This window comes from Aedes albopictus, chromosome 3 (assembly GCF_035046485.1).
Source record: "Aedes albopictus strain Foshan chromosome 3, AalbF5, whole genome shotgun sequence".
NCBI classification, from domain to species: domain Eukaryota; kingdom Metazoa; phylum Arthropoda; class Insecta; order Diptera; family Culicidae; genus Aedes; species Aedes albopictus.
The window spans coordinates 438,533,866-438,552,424 of record NC_085138.1 but is presented as its reverse complement, the minus strand read 5'-3'; the positions used below and the strand labels follow the sequence as shown (position 1 = coordinate 438,552,424).

The window sequence follows — 18,559 nt, the reverse complement described above, 5'->3', positions numbered from 1 at the left end:
CTGCCAGCCTCTTATAGGCGGCGCCCTTGTGTTGCTTCTGGCGCTTCAGCTCCAGGATCATCTCTCCCGTACGAGTACGTCTAATACTGCGTACGTCGGCTCCCTCAAGACCCTCAAGCTTGGCGTCGCTTCGCATCGTCTTCAAGACGTCCGAGTACTTGGACTGTTCCGTCTTGATGACGATCGCGTCGCCTTTCTCGCGCCTGGCACCTGCCCTCCTACGCCTTGGCTTGGCGTCCTGCACTACTACCTGCGGATTCACCTTCTTCTTCCTCTTCCGCTCTACCTTCGTCCAAGGGGGGTCCTCCCCTTGGATCACCCTGCTCTGTGACTGTTGAGGGCCCACCAGCGGTCGCAACCCCTTGTTCCCATCGTTCCGGGACGAGCCAGCCTTTTCAGGCCCACCCTTCCCAGCTTTCCGGGAACCCTGGCTGGGGTCCGCCTTTCCGGCATTATTACCGACTTTCGGGGTAATGATTCGCCTGGCCTTGCGGGCACCACCAGACAGCTCCTCACCTGACGGTTGCCCGCTTCTGCGATTGCTTGCCCCGTTTGTCTCGAGCAGTCGCTTCCGCCTTATTCGGACTTCCTGCGAAGGAGAAGGCCTCCGTTTGGGTGAACTTCGGCACTTTCTCAATTGCAGGCTCCGCTGCTGCAGCAGTCAGCAACGCGAGTGCCGCGTGCTCCTGCTTGGCATCGTCGATCGACACCCTAAGTCGAAGCAAGGCTGTTTTCAGGTCCTTACTTATGTTCGACTTAGTGGACGCAAAGTCGATGATTTTGCCAAGCTGCTGCTCAGCCACCTCTATTGCGGACCGTCCAAACGTGGTTGACGGCCCTCAACAGCCACGCTCCGTCCATAACCTCCACCGGCTGGCTTGCCGGGAAGTGGACTGGAGCACCCACGCTTGAGCTGCGTACGCAACTCCCAGCGCCTATCTCCTCACTTCTCCTTGTCGGAAATCTCATCAACCCGCTTCTTGCGAAGGGGTTGATCGCACGCATGGTTGATTTGCAAACTGAGCATTTACTTATTCCAAAGTTATATTTCTTTGCTCTTACTTAGAGTTTATCGATCAAAACAACCAATTCCCATCATTCCATATAACGTTAAAATCTGCATTTGTTTCAACAAAATGAGGACCATAAACATGGCCCGGAAGCACTCACACATCTTCAAAATTCTTACCCCAACATCGCCACAACGAAGAAAGTGTAGCAAATCCATCACTCCAACCTCCAAGTGCAGTTTTGGCCGTGATGAATAACGCGCAGGTACTGAAGACTGCATCCAAAAAAAAGTTGGTCGGTTTCGATTTTTTGCCTTTTTTTTTCATTCGTTCTCGCTTCCATCCGCTTGTCGAGTGTCTACAAATAGATTTTCGAGCTGCCGCAGGAGCTGCCGTCACCAACACAATCACTTCCCGGCTTTGTTAGTGGCAAAAGTGCAGTCGTTTAAAACAATCTGTTATTTTATGTTAAAACTACCAAATCTCTGTTTGTTCTAACAAACTGTCAAAAATTTCGGCAAATGAAAGTATTTGTACTATCCAACAATGGAACAGTTCAGTTTAAATTAGAAATCAGTTTGTCGCTATAACAAACTGAAAAATTGATTAATTTGAACTAGAATTTAATTATGTTTACAAAATATTTTTCTGCGTGCAGGTACCCCACAGGCTCCGTTAAAGATCGAGCATCTTTTTCACCCCCTCGATCACTCATTCCTCGGCACGGGTCGCTTGACACCTTGAATTGGGGTTAATCTATTCTTAGCCAGCAACTACGCGGCTGACTCACAAGTGGGGGGTGCGTCAGGCCCCAGGACTTTCGTCCCTGCTGCCCCATCCGAATGTCCGGTCTGGTTTAGAGTATACGGTGGAACACGTTTTGCTCGTGTGCCCGTGTTACTGCACAATGCGTGACCGCATGCTTGCCACATGCGGGGAGGACAAAAATCCGGACATTCTTGTCCAGAGGATGTGTAGGGATGAGTTTGGCTGGAATGCTGGTTCAACTGCTATCATCATCGTCTTGGAGCTACAGAGAAAGTGGCGCGTGGACTCGGAGAATGGCTAGTTCAGATTCGGTAGAAGAGGTGCCCTGCGATCGAAATCGACCCTCTCAGCGGTTAAGTGGCCGCGGGGAGAACATCATGATAGCGTTTGTTATCGTGGCGTCGGTCTACTGGGTTGGATCCAAGCCCGCGGTTGGAAAGGGATTCTCAGCAAGGTCGGGGCAGGTGGAGACCCCATGTCGACACGTCCTTCTGTGTGCTGGCTGATAGGGCCTTACTTACGGGAAGGAGAAATCGCTGTGTTCGTGGTTGTTCTTCATACTCGATGTGCAGTTGGAAGCAGACGTGGTGTCAACCCTGCCTGCCTTCCGAGGACAAAGAGAGTGGTAACAACCACTCGGGAAACAGCCTAGGCGCCAGCATGCTACTTTGGAGGACTTCCCAAAGCGAGCCATCGGTGTCCGTTGCTGCAGGCTACGCAGCTAACCTTGAGGTTGCCCCTAGCCCCTGAAGCAATGTCTTCTCGGTGATTTGGGCGACCATTTAGTGGATCGAAAAAAGGGCTTTCACTTATTACCTACCCTGATCACCGCTTCTTGCTCCGACTTTCGATGGGCTACGGAACGACCCCTTTGAACTTATTGCATTGTGGTACTCTTATGCGTTACTGATGATACTATTTCCTCTTCCTCGGATGAATGCCAAATAGGCTCGTATTCATGGCGATGGCACAAATATGTGATTTAATTAAAATGCAAAAATCGAACATTCCAACAAACTTTCAACGAGTTTAGCATCACCAAAATGTTAACGGATGTAGCTGAAAATTTGACCAGTGCATACTGGCGGTATATATAAAGAAATGAGAAGGGGCCCATTGAACATTTTGACACGTGGTATCTGTTCTGAACGGGGTCGAAATCACGGGCGTAATTTTCGGAGAATCACTTGGGCACATAAAACGACGCGATTACTGATCGAAAACCGAATTTATTTTGCACTAAAAGAGGCACTTTATTTGCATGTGGCTGAGTTCACGGTGGTTTATTAACTATATCTATCTACACTACTGTGCTGGTGACCGGTCTGGTTGGGCGACAGCGAAAAAAGGAAGCTCAAAATCGCCTAATTAGCTTATGGAATGCGAGTGCGTTTTTACACAATACAATGTGAGAGTGCGTTGCAATACGCAATTTTGGTAGAAGCTGGATTCTATAGCGAAATTTAAATTTAAATATTGTGTTGAAATATTTCTAATCCTAACATAGACCGGCCACCGAAATGAATATTTCAAAATTACAATAATAATGCAATTCATTGATGTCGAATATTTTGTAACAGTAATTCACTTATCTGAAGTATCTTCTGCTGTTCCTACGGTGTCTTCCTCCATCGCCGACGGTAGAAGACAGAGCTTGGACGCTGGTCTCTTGAAGACTCCAGAAGCGGTACGTATGGTCACAACGCGTACCACGCCGTCTTGACCAGGGTGGAGCTGCATGATGCGGGCCAATGGCCAGCGAATCGGTGGAAGCTGTTGATCTTGGACAATCACTACTTGACCAACCTTGAGGCCGACCTTTCGTGGGTTGATTGTAGCTTGATGTTGTAGCTCCTTGAGGTACTCGGAAGTCCATCGGTACCAAAACTGTTGCACCTTCTGCTGCGCTGATTGGTACCTGTCCAGCCGGTTGGCCGGGACGTCTCGCAAATCCGGTTCAGGAAGCGCTTGAAGATTCGAGCCCACCAAAAGTGCCCCGGTGTGAGCGCTTCAAGGTCGTTGGGGTCATCCGATAAAGCGACCAAAGGACGGGAGTTCATGGCTCCCTCGATTTGCACCAACACTGTTTCCAGGTCCTCTTGCAGCAACGAACTAATCCCAATTTGACGAACGAGGTGCTTTTTAGCCACTTTAACTGCAGCCTCCCAGAGGCCGCCGAAGTTTGGAGCACGAGGGGGGATCATATGCCAATTGATCCCATTCGTTGCGAGACAGGTAGCGATACGAGCATTTTCGGTTCGGTTATTGAGCATTTGGTAGAGAGCATGAAGTTCGTGTTTTGCCCCAGCAAAGTTTGTGGCATTATCCGAATATATGTGTTCGGGTAACCCACGACGAGCAATGAATCTCCGTAGAGCAGAGAGAAAGGATTGCGTCGACAAATCTCCGACTAGTTCAATATGAACAGCCTTAGTGCTGAAACATACGAACAGTGCTATATAGGCTTTGGTTGGAGCAGATCTGCGTATTTTGGATTTAACGAACACCGGTCCGCAGTAATCAATGCCGGTTGAAGAGAATGGGCGGCTAGGTGTGATTCGGGCAGATGGGTTTTGACCTACCGGTTGCCTAATTGGATGAGGATTGACACGTGTGCAGCGGTGGCAATTCCATATCGTACTACGAACTGCCCTTCTTCCGTTGGTTGGCCAAAATTCGTTCCGCACAACAGCTAGTGTATGCGAAATACCGCCGTGCAGCAGCTTGCGGTGATAGGACGTTAGGAGCAGTTTGGTAAAATGGTGAAAGCCAGGTAGCAATATCGGGTGCTTTGTTCCATAGGGCTGAGCAGAGAGTCGCAACCGGCCACCGACTCGTATTATGCCGGATGGATCGACGAATGGGTTCAACAGCTTCAAATTGGATTGAGTTGCAACTGTCTGTCCCTTTTTCAAAGCACGGAGTTCAGCTTGGTAGCACTCAGTTTGAACCATTTTGACCAGGGCAAGCACTGAGTGGTCGAGCTCTTCGGTGGACAAGAACCCTGAGTTTACCTTTTGCTTCATTCGGGTATTGTTGACGAAACGAAAGCAATAAGCAACTGTTCGAACTAGTCGGTGGTACGAAGAAAATCGGGTGATTATTGGATTAGGTGGGGGTGGGGTCTGAATTGCGAAGCTGGTTATCTTCCGCTCTAGTAGCTCATCGTTGTCCGACTCGTTTAAACCAACTTTCTGTTGTGGCCAGAGGTCCTCTCCCTCCCGCAACCAGTCAGGTCCGTGTCTCCAAAGTTGACTCGACGTAAACTGCTCAACTGCCATGCCCCGCGATACCAGGTCCGCGGGATTTTCCATCCCGGATACGTGTCGCCATTTGGATCCGTGGGTTAGGATTTGGATGTCTGATACACGGTTCGATACAAAAGTCTTCCATGCTTGTGGCGGGGAACGGAGCCAATGGAGAACCACCATTGAATCTGACCAGTACCAAACGGAAACCGCTTCAATCCCAAGAGCAATGCGAACCTTCGACGTAAGATGAGCAGCAATTTGCGCAGCACACAATTCCAAACGGGGAATGCTACGTTTTTTGAGTGGCGCCACTCGGGACTTCGAAGTGAGCAGCTCGACCTTCACATTTCCGTTGATCCCAGTAGTACGCACATAAACACAAGCCCCGTAAGCGGCATCAGATGCATCTGCAAAGCAGTGCAGTTGCACATCCCCTTCCTCAAAAGCATAGCGATCCAGTCGGAAACTAGATAAGGCCGGTAGTTCGGTGACAAACGCCGTCCATTTGGCTTGTATTTCGACGGGTACCTCCTCATCCCATTCCAGCGAAAGCATCCACAATTGCTGCATCATTATCTTGGCCCTCACTACTATCGGTGCAATCAATCCAAGTGGATCATACAAACGCGAAATCTCCGACAAAATCTTGCGCTTTGTAATCGGTCCATCCTTCATTCCTACGTTGACGTCGAAGCGAAACTGATCGGTTGATGGTTCCCAGCTGAGTCCCAAAGTTTTGATCGTCTCGTCAGGGTCAAATGTTCGGTTGGATTGAGTGGCTAAGTCGTCCTCTGGTACTCCTTCAAGGACCTCCTGGAAATTGGAACACCATTTTCTCAGCCGAAAGCCTCCACGGTTGAGTAGCTCCGTCATCTCTTGTCGTAAACGCACAGCTCTGTCGATGGTATTCTCTCCTCGGATGAAATCGTCCATATAAAAATCCTGCTTTAGGGCTTCGGCTGCGAGTGGGAATGAACTGCCTTCGTCGTCGGCTAACTGGTGGAGCGTTCGTGTAGCTAAAAACGACGACGGGGATAATCCATACGTTACGGTGGTGAGAGCGTACTTGGTGATGGGATCATCTTTGCAAAACCGAAACAGTACGCATTGGAGGGGCTGATCGTCAGGGTGCATGCGGACCATACGGTACATCTTCTCGATGTCTGCCAGTAGAACTATTCTGTACCTCCTGAACCGAAGAACAATCAAATACAGCTCGTCTTGTAGAACCGGGCCGACCATTAGGGCATCGTTGAGGGAATAGCCTGAGCTGGTTTTTGCGGATGCATCAAATACACCACGAACCTTCGTGGTCGAACTTGACTCCTTCACAACCGGGTGGTGGGGGAGGAAGCACGTCGCAGGGGGCAGTTTCTCTTCGGGGGGGATTGCACGCATGTGCCCAAGGTTGATGAATTCTGCCATAAACGCTTGATACCTTTCCTTCAGGGGCTCATTCTTGTCCAGCTTACGTTCAAGGCCTTCCAACCGCCTCAATGCAGTGGGGTAGGAGTCGCCAATCATTCGAGAAAAATCCTCCTTTTTGGGATATTGGACCACATACCGACCAGAGGGATCTCTGGATACCGTCCGCTTGTAGAATTCCTCACAGTACTGCTCTGTTGGGGACAGAACCTTCGTGTCAACTTCCTCTACTTGCCAAAACTTCTCGATGTTTCTGTCTAGCGATTCTAGGGTGGATATATGACACAGAGGGGGGTGGGTAATTGGAGCATACGACGATTTCCCAGATACAAGCCATCCAAACACGCTTTCCACAAGTGTCGGCGATGACTCTCCCAAATTTATCCGGTCACCTTTCAGGAAGGTGTAGAAGTGTTCAGCACCGATAATCAGGTCAATCTTGCGAGACACGTTGTAGTCTGGGTCGGCGAGGTTAATGCCCTCAGGAATGGACCAATTGTTCTTCGGGATCGTAACAGCAGGCAGATTTGTTGTGATGTTACGAAGAACCAGGCAATCTAATGGTACAGCGAACTTCTCCAATCGTGATCGAGCTTCGGTACTAACCGAGCCAACAGCCCGAATCTGCGCTTCACCGACACCGAAGATGGGCTGGTTGATTCGGCGGCGAACCAATCGCAATTGTTGGCAGAGTCGTTCACTCATCAAACAGCATTGCGAACCCGAGTCCAATAACGCCCGAGCAAAGTGCTCTCTCCCGTACCCATCAACAATGATAAGTACGACGGTAGACAAGAACACATTCACACTGTGAGGATCAGACACCGAGTTGGAAGATATGGATTGTTCAGTTGGCACTGAGGTCGTCTCGATTTCACATCGTGCCACGCTAGTTGACTGAGGTGGTTGACCTTGACCGGAGTTCAAATTTCCATTACCGTTCGTTGACGAGTCGAACCCAGGATGCAGCAAACTGTGGTGTCTTTTCTGGCAAATACGACACGAAAACTTGGAGGAGCATTTGCGGACGAAGTGGTCTCCGCGGAAGCAGTTGCTGCAAATCTTCTTGGCATTGACCAAATTCAACCGATCCTTCAGCGGCATTTTCTCGAAAGCGGGACATTTCACCAACAGATGTTGTTGGCTACATGCATGACATCCAGGTAGGTAGTTTTCCGTTGCAGCATAACTATTGATCCTAGACGAGGGGGGACCTTGGGACGACTTCAAAGGCTTTGAGGGGGGACTGTGCTTGTTTGGGCTGGATAGTGCGAAATGATCTGCATTGATCGATAGAGATTCCAGAGTGCGTATCTTTTTGGTGAGGAATTCAACCAGATTGGTGTACGTGGGATCGTTACCAGCGGAAACGTACTCTTCCCAATCTCTGAGGGTTTGCTCATCAACCCTGGAGCAAAGTAATTGAACCAGCAAACTACTCCATTGAGCTGTTGGTTCACCCAACTGTTCCAAAATTTTAACATGCCGTTGAAATTCCTCTACAACGACACAGAGTTTGGAAGCGGATTTGGAAAGCGATTTTGGGGGAAACGTAATCGCTTGCAGGTGTTTCTTTTTCAACAAATACTTGTTGGAATAACGGTTTAGCAGAGATTGCCAAGCAACACTATAGTTCGCGGCGGTGATTGTCAGGGATTCAATTAGCTTCAGCGCATCGCCCTTCAGTGCGGAACGGAGATACTGGAACTTTTGGATGCAAGGAATATCCCCGGAAGAATGTATCAAGGAACTGAAGGAATCGTGAAACGTCAACCAGTCGTTCAGGTCACCATCAAATTGCGGCAGCGTAATCGTCGGAAGCTTCACGCCGATCGAGTGGGAAACTGCCGGTGCCGACGGAACCGCCGTCGGTATTGGGACTGCTGCGGGAGGAGGTTGCAGCGACGTAAGACCACCTTTAACCCGAAAATACTGCTCTTCTACCTTTGCCCTAATGCTCATATTGCTCTTCACGAATTCATTGGAATCATCGAAAGTTTCATATTCACCTTGAATGTCCTCGAAGTTCTCCATCAGCTTGTCCAATCTAGCCAATCGTATCGCTACCTCCTTGGTGTCTCGTTCGGGATTGAAGTTGATCAGGAACTCATCGATGCGGGCGATCGAGTCCATGATGTTCCGACGCTTGAGCTCCTTCTGCTTCATCTTCTTCTCCGACATAGTGTGCGCCGGACGACTTCCAAATGGGAGCTGTAATGATCGAGAGGACCCAGGAAGTACCGAAGGGGGAGGTATGAAAACTTGGACAGACACTCACCTGTGCCTGTCCAAAGACAGGCCTTGTGTTATCTTTATAGCAGGAACCTCGAACACGATGCTAATCCACGGACGTGGACTATCCGCTCGCGTGCATACAAAGCGGCTCGGCAGGATATCAGCCGAACGATGATTAGATAATTTAATTCAATTTAGCACCGGCGGTGGTGCTATCACTGCAGCAACAGCAACAACCAGTTTCAATCCAGTGGGGGGAATGGGCAACCATCCACAGCAACAGCAGCAACAACCTCGTGTCTCCCAGCAGCAATCACACCAGAAATGGACTGAAATCGATCCAAAAAAACACCAAGGAAGCACCGTACAATGGGGATGGGAAATAATGGACAGATACTCACATGTACCTGTCCAAAAACAGGCCTTGTATGGTTGTACGGTACTGCAATCCTTCGGGAAATCCTCCCGACGGGTGATGGGGTTAGGTGTTAGCGTCGAAGTACACGATCCAGAAAGTGATTTTCACACACCCGTGATCCTGGTCACGGCACCAAAATGTTCTGAACGGGGTCGAAATCACGGGCGTAATTTTCGGAGAATCACTTGGGCACATAAAACGACGCGATTACTGATCGAAAACCGAATTTATTTTGCACTAAAAGAGGCACTTTATTTGCATGTGGCTGAGTTCACTGTGGTTTATTAACTATATCTATCTACACTACTGTGCTGGTGACCGGTCTAGTTGGGCGACAGCGAAAAAAGGAAGCTCAAAATCGCCTAATTAGCTTATGGAATGCGAGTGCGTTTTTACACAATAGAATGTGAGAGTGCGTTGCAATACGCAATTTTGGTAGAAGCTGGATTCTATAGCGAAATTTAAATTTAAATATTGTGTTGAAATATTTCTAATCCTAACAGTATCTTTCATGCATGCACGCGCCACCCTAATGATATGATGGGGGTAGGGCCTAAAGCTTAAAATGTGGATTAGACACTATCTGGTAAGTGTTATTTCAATTGACTCGGTAATCCATTACATTCGATTAGTCATCCCCAAACAAAAAAAAAGCCTTCCAGTGCACAGTCGCAAGCCACACATTTCAAAACGGTGACGATAATCGCCCCTATCCGTATTCAAATTACACCGAGCAAGCAAACGAAAATATCAAAAGTGGACTGCAAAGGCGAATTTCAGAATGAAGCCCCAAAACAGAAGACAGAACTGCATCAACCGATGAGTTCCAAACTGTTCCCAGCAAGCCCCTTCCAGCTCCTGTGTGGGCACACAAAAAAGAGGATCAAGGCGAAGCAGGGCTATCATCCATCCATCGATGCAATTTGTCGGTAGTTACTGGAAGTACCTCCGTCATCGGAAGTAACGTTTCAGGTTAGGAGGAAAAAATTCCATTGATCTCCGCTGCTGTGGTTGTAGTCATCAGAGTAATTGCACAAAATTTGACTGATCCAAATATTGGAACAGAAAAAACTGGAGCACAGTTCCTTCGCGCTGATGGTAAAAGGTCATACGATGTGTTATATGCCCATTTAGGGTACTACACCGACAATTGATGATCCATTTTAAGCGCAAATTGTGACTATTGCAATAATTGGAACTTACTGCCCTTTTTGAGCAGCTCCGGGCTGCTCCTTGCACTGCACTTCTCCACGCTGCAAGCCGCACAGTACCAGCCAGCCGCTGTGGACGGGGTGAGGTCGTTAACCAACAAAGCGAAAGCCATCCGCAATAAATGCTCGCGTAGCACTTTTTAACATCTGATGGAAGCTAATTAAACACAAACCGCGGAGTTTTGGTCGTCTGCTGGGCTGATTTTTTTTTTCGTTTCACCTATTCCACTGGCACTGGTAGGCAGGTACCTGTAAGGGTAATGGCTGTTGACTGTCCGTTAAATCACCACACCAATTGGGCCTCTGGGCTGCTGGGTGGAGGGCACACTCTCCACACTCCCCCGGGGTGCGCGCGATGAGCAATTTCACCTACATGCTGTGATGCAATTGTAACACTACACTATGTTGAGGCTGAGCTGACCGAGAGATGAATCCCTTGGCCTCACCCTCGCCCGCAGCCGAAGCGATGCGATGCATGCTGGGGTGGTAGGCGCGTAATGAGCTTCTGCAATTAGACGTATATTTAGTGCAGTGCAATTATACTCTTTTTTGGGGTTGTAATGATGACTGTGCGCTGAGAGGTGCTCTTCAATAGGTCAGTGATTCCAACTGTGATTCAACGAAAAATTCGACAGGCGGAAAGGTGTCGGTTACGACGAGTATTTGTTTGGGGTTTGGGAGTGGAAGCTAGCTTATGGATATTTTTATTGTTAGCTGCTTTTTGGACCGGCTCTAGTTTATGATTCAGGGGACTGGTTTTAAAGTTCAAGTATGACACCAAATGACTCCTAAGGAAACGAACAGCAAGAGTACAAGGTAAACCATAAAATATATTCAGTACCTATAGTTTGACCACCAAAAGTTTATCGTACAATTTAGCATTTAACAATACAAAATCTATCTGCTTCAACAAAAGTTCCCATCTGGAAGACACTCTGCTTCGCTTAGTGTTGTGTTCTACAACCACATTACTCTACATTACAATTCAATGGTTATTTGGACAACCTTGGCACTCACTTCCATTGCTTAGGAAGGATATATTGCAAATTTTACTATGAGTTCACACCGAACGTCAAATCCAACATCAATGCCATGGTCAGTTCCTTCTCTCGCTGAAAGCTCAATGATGAATCGAACATGCTTTTCAATTCATTAAAGCATAATTATTATTCATATATGTGCATAAGCATTCAATACATGCATCCAGCGCAAAAGCTCCACTCAGTGTCTAAATAATCGTCCATGACATAATTAAAGAATCTATTCAAATCTTGTGAACGAGAACGCATAAAGGTATTGAGTTAGCGCGTACCATCGCCGTCACTGTTAATTCCATTGACTGAATAGAGGGCACAACATCGATCCGCTCCGCCAACAAGTGTGCTGCTCCGTGTGGCTGGCTGCCTGGCTGCCTGCTAACGATCCGGTAGATGTGTCAAGTAAGAGCCACGTCGGAGCGTTACAATCTTAAATCTCTGGGGCTTGGTGGATTGAGGGGAAAAAACTTCCACCCGAGTCCAAGAGCAAGTGGTGTTTGCTTGGAAGTGGATCAGATCAGAGGTTTTCGACAAGGAGGTCGCTGGTTGAGAGTCTCATTCACAAACTGCACCCAGAATCAACGTGGCGCTGTGGAAGCCGATGTATGAATAGAGGCACTGAATGGGATCAAGTCCGGTTAAAAGGTGCTTGCTTTGCTGTGGGATACTAGTGCCATAAATCTTTCCAATGGGGTGGTAGATCGATGATATATCAATTGCGTACGGTAAACAACTACCGTGTGGTGAATTACGCACCATAATTAGTAGTTTCCCAACTACGCACTGGTATAACAGGTTGGTCAATTGAGATCAACATCGGTCAGATTTTGGGCTTGGCTGTTTTGCCTTTCTCGTACACTAAGTGTACTGGAAAGGCTATATGTTCACTCCAAAAATGACTTTTTGATAGAAAGCTCGGAGGGTCGAGTCACATATACCAATCGACTCAGCTCGACGAATTGAGTTGATGTCTGTGTGTATGTATGTGTGTATGTGTGTGTGTGTGTATGTGTGTATGTGTGTGGACAAAAAACTCACATCACTTTTTGGCAGTAAACCTCAACCGATTTTAATGACCGACGATTCATTCGACGCGGAATCTGGTCCCATTGTTTCCTATTGAAAATGGTTCGGATCGGTCCAGCCGTTCCGGAGATATGGCCATTTAGGTGTTCCGGAACGGTACCCCAGGAAGGGACCAGATATGAAAATGCATCAAACCTATGTATGCGACACATCAAACCACGGCATATTCGATAACCTGATGAACAGTAAGCAGAAAAATAGTCTAAGACCATATCTGAACCGGTAGTGTTCCGGAACCGGTTCCGGGTGTCCCGCCGGAAGTAGCCAAATATCAAAGTGAACCAAACCCATGCATGCGACACATCAAACCACGGCATTTTCGATGACCTGATGGACAATGAGTAGGAAAACCATCTCAGCGCATATCTGAACCGGTAGTGTTCCGGAACCGGTTCTAGGCGTCCCGCTGGAAGTGGCCAAACATACAAGTGAGCCAAACCCATGCATGCGACACATCCAACCACGGCATTTTCGATAACCTGGTGAGCGGTAAGCAGGAAAATAGTCTCAGATCATATCTGAACCGGTAGTGTTCCGGAACCGGATCTAGGCGTCCCGCTGGAAGTGGCAAAACATACAATTGAATCAAACCTATGCATACGACACATCAAACCACGGAATTTTCGATGACCTGATGGACAATGAGCAGGAAAACTATCTCAGAGCATATCTGAACCGGTAGTGTTCCGGAACCGGTTCTAGGCGTCCCGCTGGAAGTGGCAAAACATACAATTGAACCAAACCCATGCATGCGACACATCAAACCACGGCATTTTCGATGACCTGATGGACAATGAGCAGGAAAATCATCTCAGACCATATCTGAACCAGTAGTGTTCCGGAACCGGTTCCGGGGTTCCCACCGAAGTGGTCAAATCTGAAAGAGAAACAAACCCGTGCATGCGTCACATCAAATAGCGGCTTTATAGATTACCTGACACATCAAATCGTGGCTTTTGCGATAACCTGATGAACAGTTAGCAAGAAAATAACCTTAGATCACACTGGAGACAACTGGTAGTGTTCCGGAATTGTGCATGTGACACCTTCAATTTGCAGCGTTTTTGGTTAACCGATGAACAGTTAACAAGACAATAGTGTCAGACCATATTTGGTTCAACCGGTAGTTACCCGGAATCAGATCCGGGTAGTAAAATGTAAAATTTAACCAAACCCATGGATGCGGTGTCAGCTTGCTTTGTTACATTTGTGCGATCAATAAACATAAGAAAGGGCCAAATTAATGTCATCTGATACGATGACATTTGTCTAATTCTAGATTTACGCATAGATTTTCAGCCAATTCAGATTATGAATGTTAATATTAGTTTATTCTTACATGTTGCATGGAATACGACACACAGATGGGCAACATAGCTCTTATTATGGAAGAAGACAGGAATAACAAAAACCGAACCGTCTCTTTGTTTGACATTTTTGTTTCGGACAGTAGTTTGATTGCTTGTGTTGCGAATGTCGAAGACAAAGGAAGGCCGAACTTCGACGATAAGGTTCAAATGACTGTGATCTCTAACAAGACTGATCACGACTTATCGACAACCTGATGGAAAAATAGGGTTAGACCACATTAGATACCCGGTAGTGTTGCGGGTTCAGCTGTGGCTTCGAAAGTAGTTAAAAGTAAAAGTGAATCAAACCCATACATGCGATATATCAAATCGCGGTGATTAGGTAAAAGTGAAGAATTAGTAATAAAATAATCTCAGACCATAATTGGGACAAACGGTAGTGTCATGGAATCAGCTCCGGGTATACCACCGGAAATTACCAAATATAAAAAATGAACCAAACCCAGACATACGACACATCAGATCGCAGATTTTTTGATAATCTAATGAACGGTTAGCAAGAAAATAGCCTTAGATCACATTAGAGACTAGCTGTTGTGTAGCAGAACTGACGTTCATGTGAAAAATTAAATCGTGGCTTTGTTTAATGGCCTGATAAACGTTAGGTATGAACAACAGTGACGAATATGTCTATGTTCTCATATATGAAAGAAAACAAAATATAGGCAAAACTAAAGCGATCTCATCAAATCGTACCATTCCAGATTACTAGGGTGTAAATTTATAGTACGTTAAATGGAAAAATAAGAATTTGATCGCGTCAGCAGAAGATGGCGGCTGTTTTAAGGAATTTTGAGCTCTAAAACTGTGTAAAATAAATGTATTTGGTATGGGAAATATGTTCGGAGTCCACCAAAGTATCCAAGATAGCGGTCCAAAATCCAAGATAATGGCCCAGTATTCAAGTTAGCGCCTATTTTATAGGATTTCAAATTCTTGCATTATGGGCATATTTTGTAAAGAAATATGTCCAGGATTCAAAATTTGTAATCAGAAAACCCAAGCTGTGCGCTGTTTCACAAGGTCTGCAATATGACTATAGTTTGAATGGGATGGATGCCGGTCTTCGTCCAAAACAGGTAACCAGAAAATCATAAACGGCATGCCAAAATTCAATGCGGTGACTATTTTATGTAATTTTAGGTGCAGAGTCCAAAAATGAATACCAGAACATCCAAGATGGTGTCTCAGTATTCAAGATGGCGCTTAGTTTAGTTGGGGTAGATATCCGGAGTCAAAAAATGATGACCGGAAAATCTAAAATGACGTTGCGAAATTTTGCGGCATCATGACACTTGTTTGGTTTGAATTTTGGACCGTTGTCTTATATTTTCTGAATATTGGATGTTATGCTAATATAAAATGTATCCATATTGAGTAGATTTAGCAAGCAGTTTAAATTTTGTATTTATGTCAATGTCATCAACACGTCACTTGAGTTTTGTAGAAAGGATATTTTAAAGCACGAGAAAGGCACCATCACCGCTAGGTGGATTAATTAGGGTTTTTTTTTATCTAGTTCATTTATTTGGGGCTCAATCGCGTATAACGCTTTACGGAGCTGAGGATCTTTCTTTGTATTTACTTAATAGGGCAGTGCATGAAATTATCTCCTTCTCTTTCACTCTTACAGACATTTTGTAAACAACAAGGCCACGAAACGTCAAAATCCCATACAAAATCAAAACAGTGCGGTGCCCTATAGGGGCTTGGCTGTTAAAAAAACACTGATGGACTGTGAGATTTAGTCATAAGAACGAAATTTTTCATTTCGCATTTTTTCACTAAATCAGCCTAATAACCCTTCTGTTCAGAACTACAGGTCTACACTACACTACACAGAAACTATTGTTGGCAAATATTACACGCCAACCAAATTATTCTGAAGAACAGAACTTTAGATCTACACTTATAATGATTATCATATACACAATACAGAGTTACATTGCAGAATCAGCTTTGATTTTTGGACCTTTAAATAGATTTCGTTGAATACTTTTGGAATATTCAAAGTTGTCCAAACTGACTTGGAGTTAGATCCGAAGCTTCTACATACAGCTTTTAAACAGTTGTTTCTAATGTAAACTTTGCATACACATTTTTGAAGTATCATGCAAACAACCCTAGAGATCCGAACTTCAGTCCATACTCGTGACATTAGCTGTTTCCGTTATAAAAAGCAATGTCACTTAATCGATAATTCTCACAGAATATATTTGAAAATGTATGAGCCTTGAAAGTCTACAAGAGAAATACTAGTTACTTCCATTATCAACAGTTGGATAACATAACCAAGTATGATTTTCTGAAGACCACAACCCTCCAAGATGCATGTCCAGAGCTCTAGAGTGAGATAAAACTGATCTAGATCATAAAAGGCAGATCAAGATCCAAACAGAAGACGTAGCACTTTAGCAAAGACTACCACCTAACAAAATATCTATAGCTCTGGAGAGGTATATCAAAAGAAATAAACTTATCTAGATCAGTTGCAGCAGATCTATACCAAAACCGAAGTTGTAAAATGTAGCAACAATGAACCAAAAGAACTTTGCGAAGAATGCAACCCTCTAGGATGCAAATCCTAGTGTTCTGGAGAGACATTCAAAGAGACAAAAATGTCTAGAGCAGTAACAGCCAATCTAGATCAACATCAGAATAAGAACACAAAATCATATCGAAAGATACAATTGATATAGATCTGTTAAAGAATATCTAGGTAGAAACCAAAGATGTAAGAATGTAGTACCAACTAATCAAAAGAACTTTGCTGAAAAATCCAACCCTCTATGATGCTTGACAAAAGCACTTGAACGCTAGTTCGTCGAGAGCCGCAATTGATCGTAGCTAGGGATACTCAAGTTAGTTGCGAATATTTCGAATTACCTGTGCATTATGCCTTATTAGAAGAAATCCCATTTTGCTGTCATTCAATGTTATCACGACTTAAATCTGATATGCAAATAAAAAATATATCATTTTTTTGAACGTTCCTCACTCACGCTATTCTGGGGAAAAAATAAGCATCCCTAAAAACATGAATATTATATAAAATAAAAGTAGAAAAGCCGAAGATCCTTGAAAGAACATTGATAATCGGTTCGTAGGCGAACGGTAAACGAGCTATTCAAAATAAAAGTTCCCATTTTTTTTCTGATTAAGCGTAACGTTTTTTTGCCTTTCTCGTACACTAAGTGTACAGGAAAGGCTATATGTTCACTCCAAAAATGACTTTTCGATAGAAGGCCCGGAGGGTCGAGTCACATATACCAATCAACTCAGCTCGACGAATTGAGGTGATGTCTGTGTGTATGTATGTGTATGTGTATGTATGTGTGTGTATGTGTGTATGTGTGTGTACAAAAAAAACTCACATCGCTTTTTGGCAGTAAACCTGAACCGATTTTAATGACCTACGGTTCATTCGACGGGGAATCTGCCCAAGTAACACACTTGTCACCGAAGAGTCACGGCGGCGCAGGTTTATGTTGCGCAAAAGTCACTGTGACTTACTTCTAGCAAGTAAGTGTTTATTTGTTAGAAGTAAGTCACAGTCACTTCTGCGCAACAAAAACCTGCGCCGCCGTGACTCTTCGGTGACAAGTGTGTTACTTGGGTGGTCCCATTGTTTCCTATTGAAAATGGTTTGGATCGGTCCAGCCGTTCCGGAGTTATGGCCATTTAGCTGTTCCGGATCGGTACCCCAGGAAGGGGCCAGATATGAAAACGCTACAAACCCATCCATGCGACACATCAAACTACGGCATTTTCGATAACTTGATGAACGGTAAGCAGAAAAATGGTCTCAGACCATATCTGAACCGGTAGTGTCCCGGAACCGGTTCCGGGTGTCCCGCCGGAAGTGGCCAAACATAAAAGTGCACTAAACCCATGCATGCGGCATATCAAACCGCAGCTTTTTCGATACCCTGATGAACAGTAAGAAGGAATACATTCTCAAACCATATCGGAACCGGTAGTATTCCGGAACCGGTTCCAGATGTCCCGCTGGAGGTGGCCAAGTATAAAATTTAACCAAACCCATGCATGCGACATATCAAATAGTGGCTTTTTTTGACATCCTGATGAAAGGTAAGCAGGAAAATATTCTCAGACCATATCTGAACCGGTTGTGTTCCGGAACCGGTTCCGGGTGTCCCGCCGGAAGTGGCCAAACATAAAAGTGCACTAAACCCATGCATGCGGCATATCAAACCGCAGCTTTTTCGATACCCTGATGAACAGTAAGAAGGAATACATTCTCAAACCATATTGGAACCGGTAGTATTCCGGAACCGGTTCCAGATGTCCCGCTGGAGGTGGCCAAGTATAAAAGTTAACCAAACCCATGCATGCGACATATCAAATAGTGGCTTTTTTTGACATCCTGATGAAAGGTAAGCAGGAAAATATTCTCAGACCATATCTGAACCGGTTGTGTTCCGGAACCGGTTCCGGGTGTCCCGCCGGAAGTGGCCAAACAAAAAAGTGAACCAAACCCATGCGACAAATCAAATCGCGAATTTTTAGGTATCTTGATTGACAAAAAAAAGCTTCCGGCCATATTTGGAACCACCGGTAGTATTCCTCACCGATTAAGGGTGCCCCATCGGAAGTGATCAAATGTAAAGGAGCACCAACCCCATAAATAGCTGTTTAAAGCTGTATACCTGATGAACGGTTAACAAGAGAAACAATCATAGAACACACTTTGGAAAACCAATTCTGTGCCGAAACCGGTTCCAGGT

At 45.5% G+C, this 18,559-nt stretch overlaps 2 protein-coding genes across 2 annotated transcripts in view; both read right to left on the bottom strand.

Annotated features, from left to right (window-relative positions):
* Positions 1-18,559, bottom strand: part of LOC109425976 (ras association domain-containing protein 10) — a 159,250-nt gene that overhangs the window by 23,466 nt on the left and 117,225 nt on the right. The gene's annotated exons all lie outside the window — the stretch shown is intronic.
* LOC134289887 (uncharacterized) lies at positions 1,752-17,314 on the bottom strand. The gene is made up of 2 exons (XM_062856583.1): positions 8,733-17,314; positions 1,752-8,665 (listed from the first exon to the last, which is right to left on the bottom strand). Exon 2 carries the CDS (start codon positions 8,633-8,635, stop codon positions 3,572-3,574), a length of 5,064 nt encoding a protein of 1,687 aa, XP_062712567.1. The 5' UTR covers positions 8,636-8,665; positions 8,733-17,314; the 3' UTR covers positions 1,752-3,571.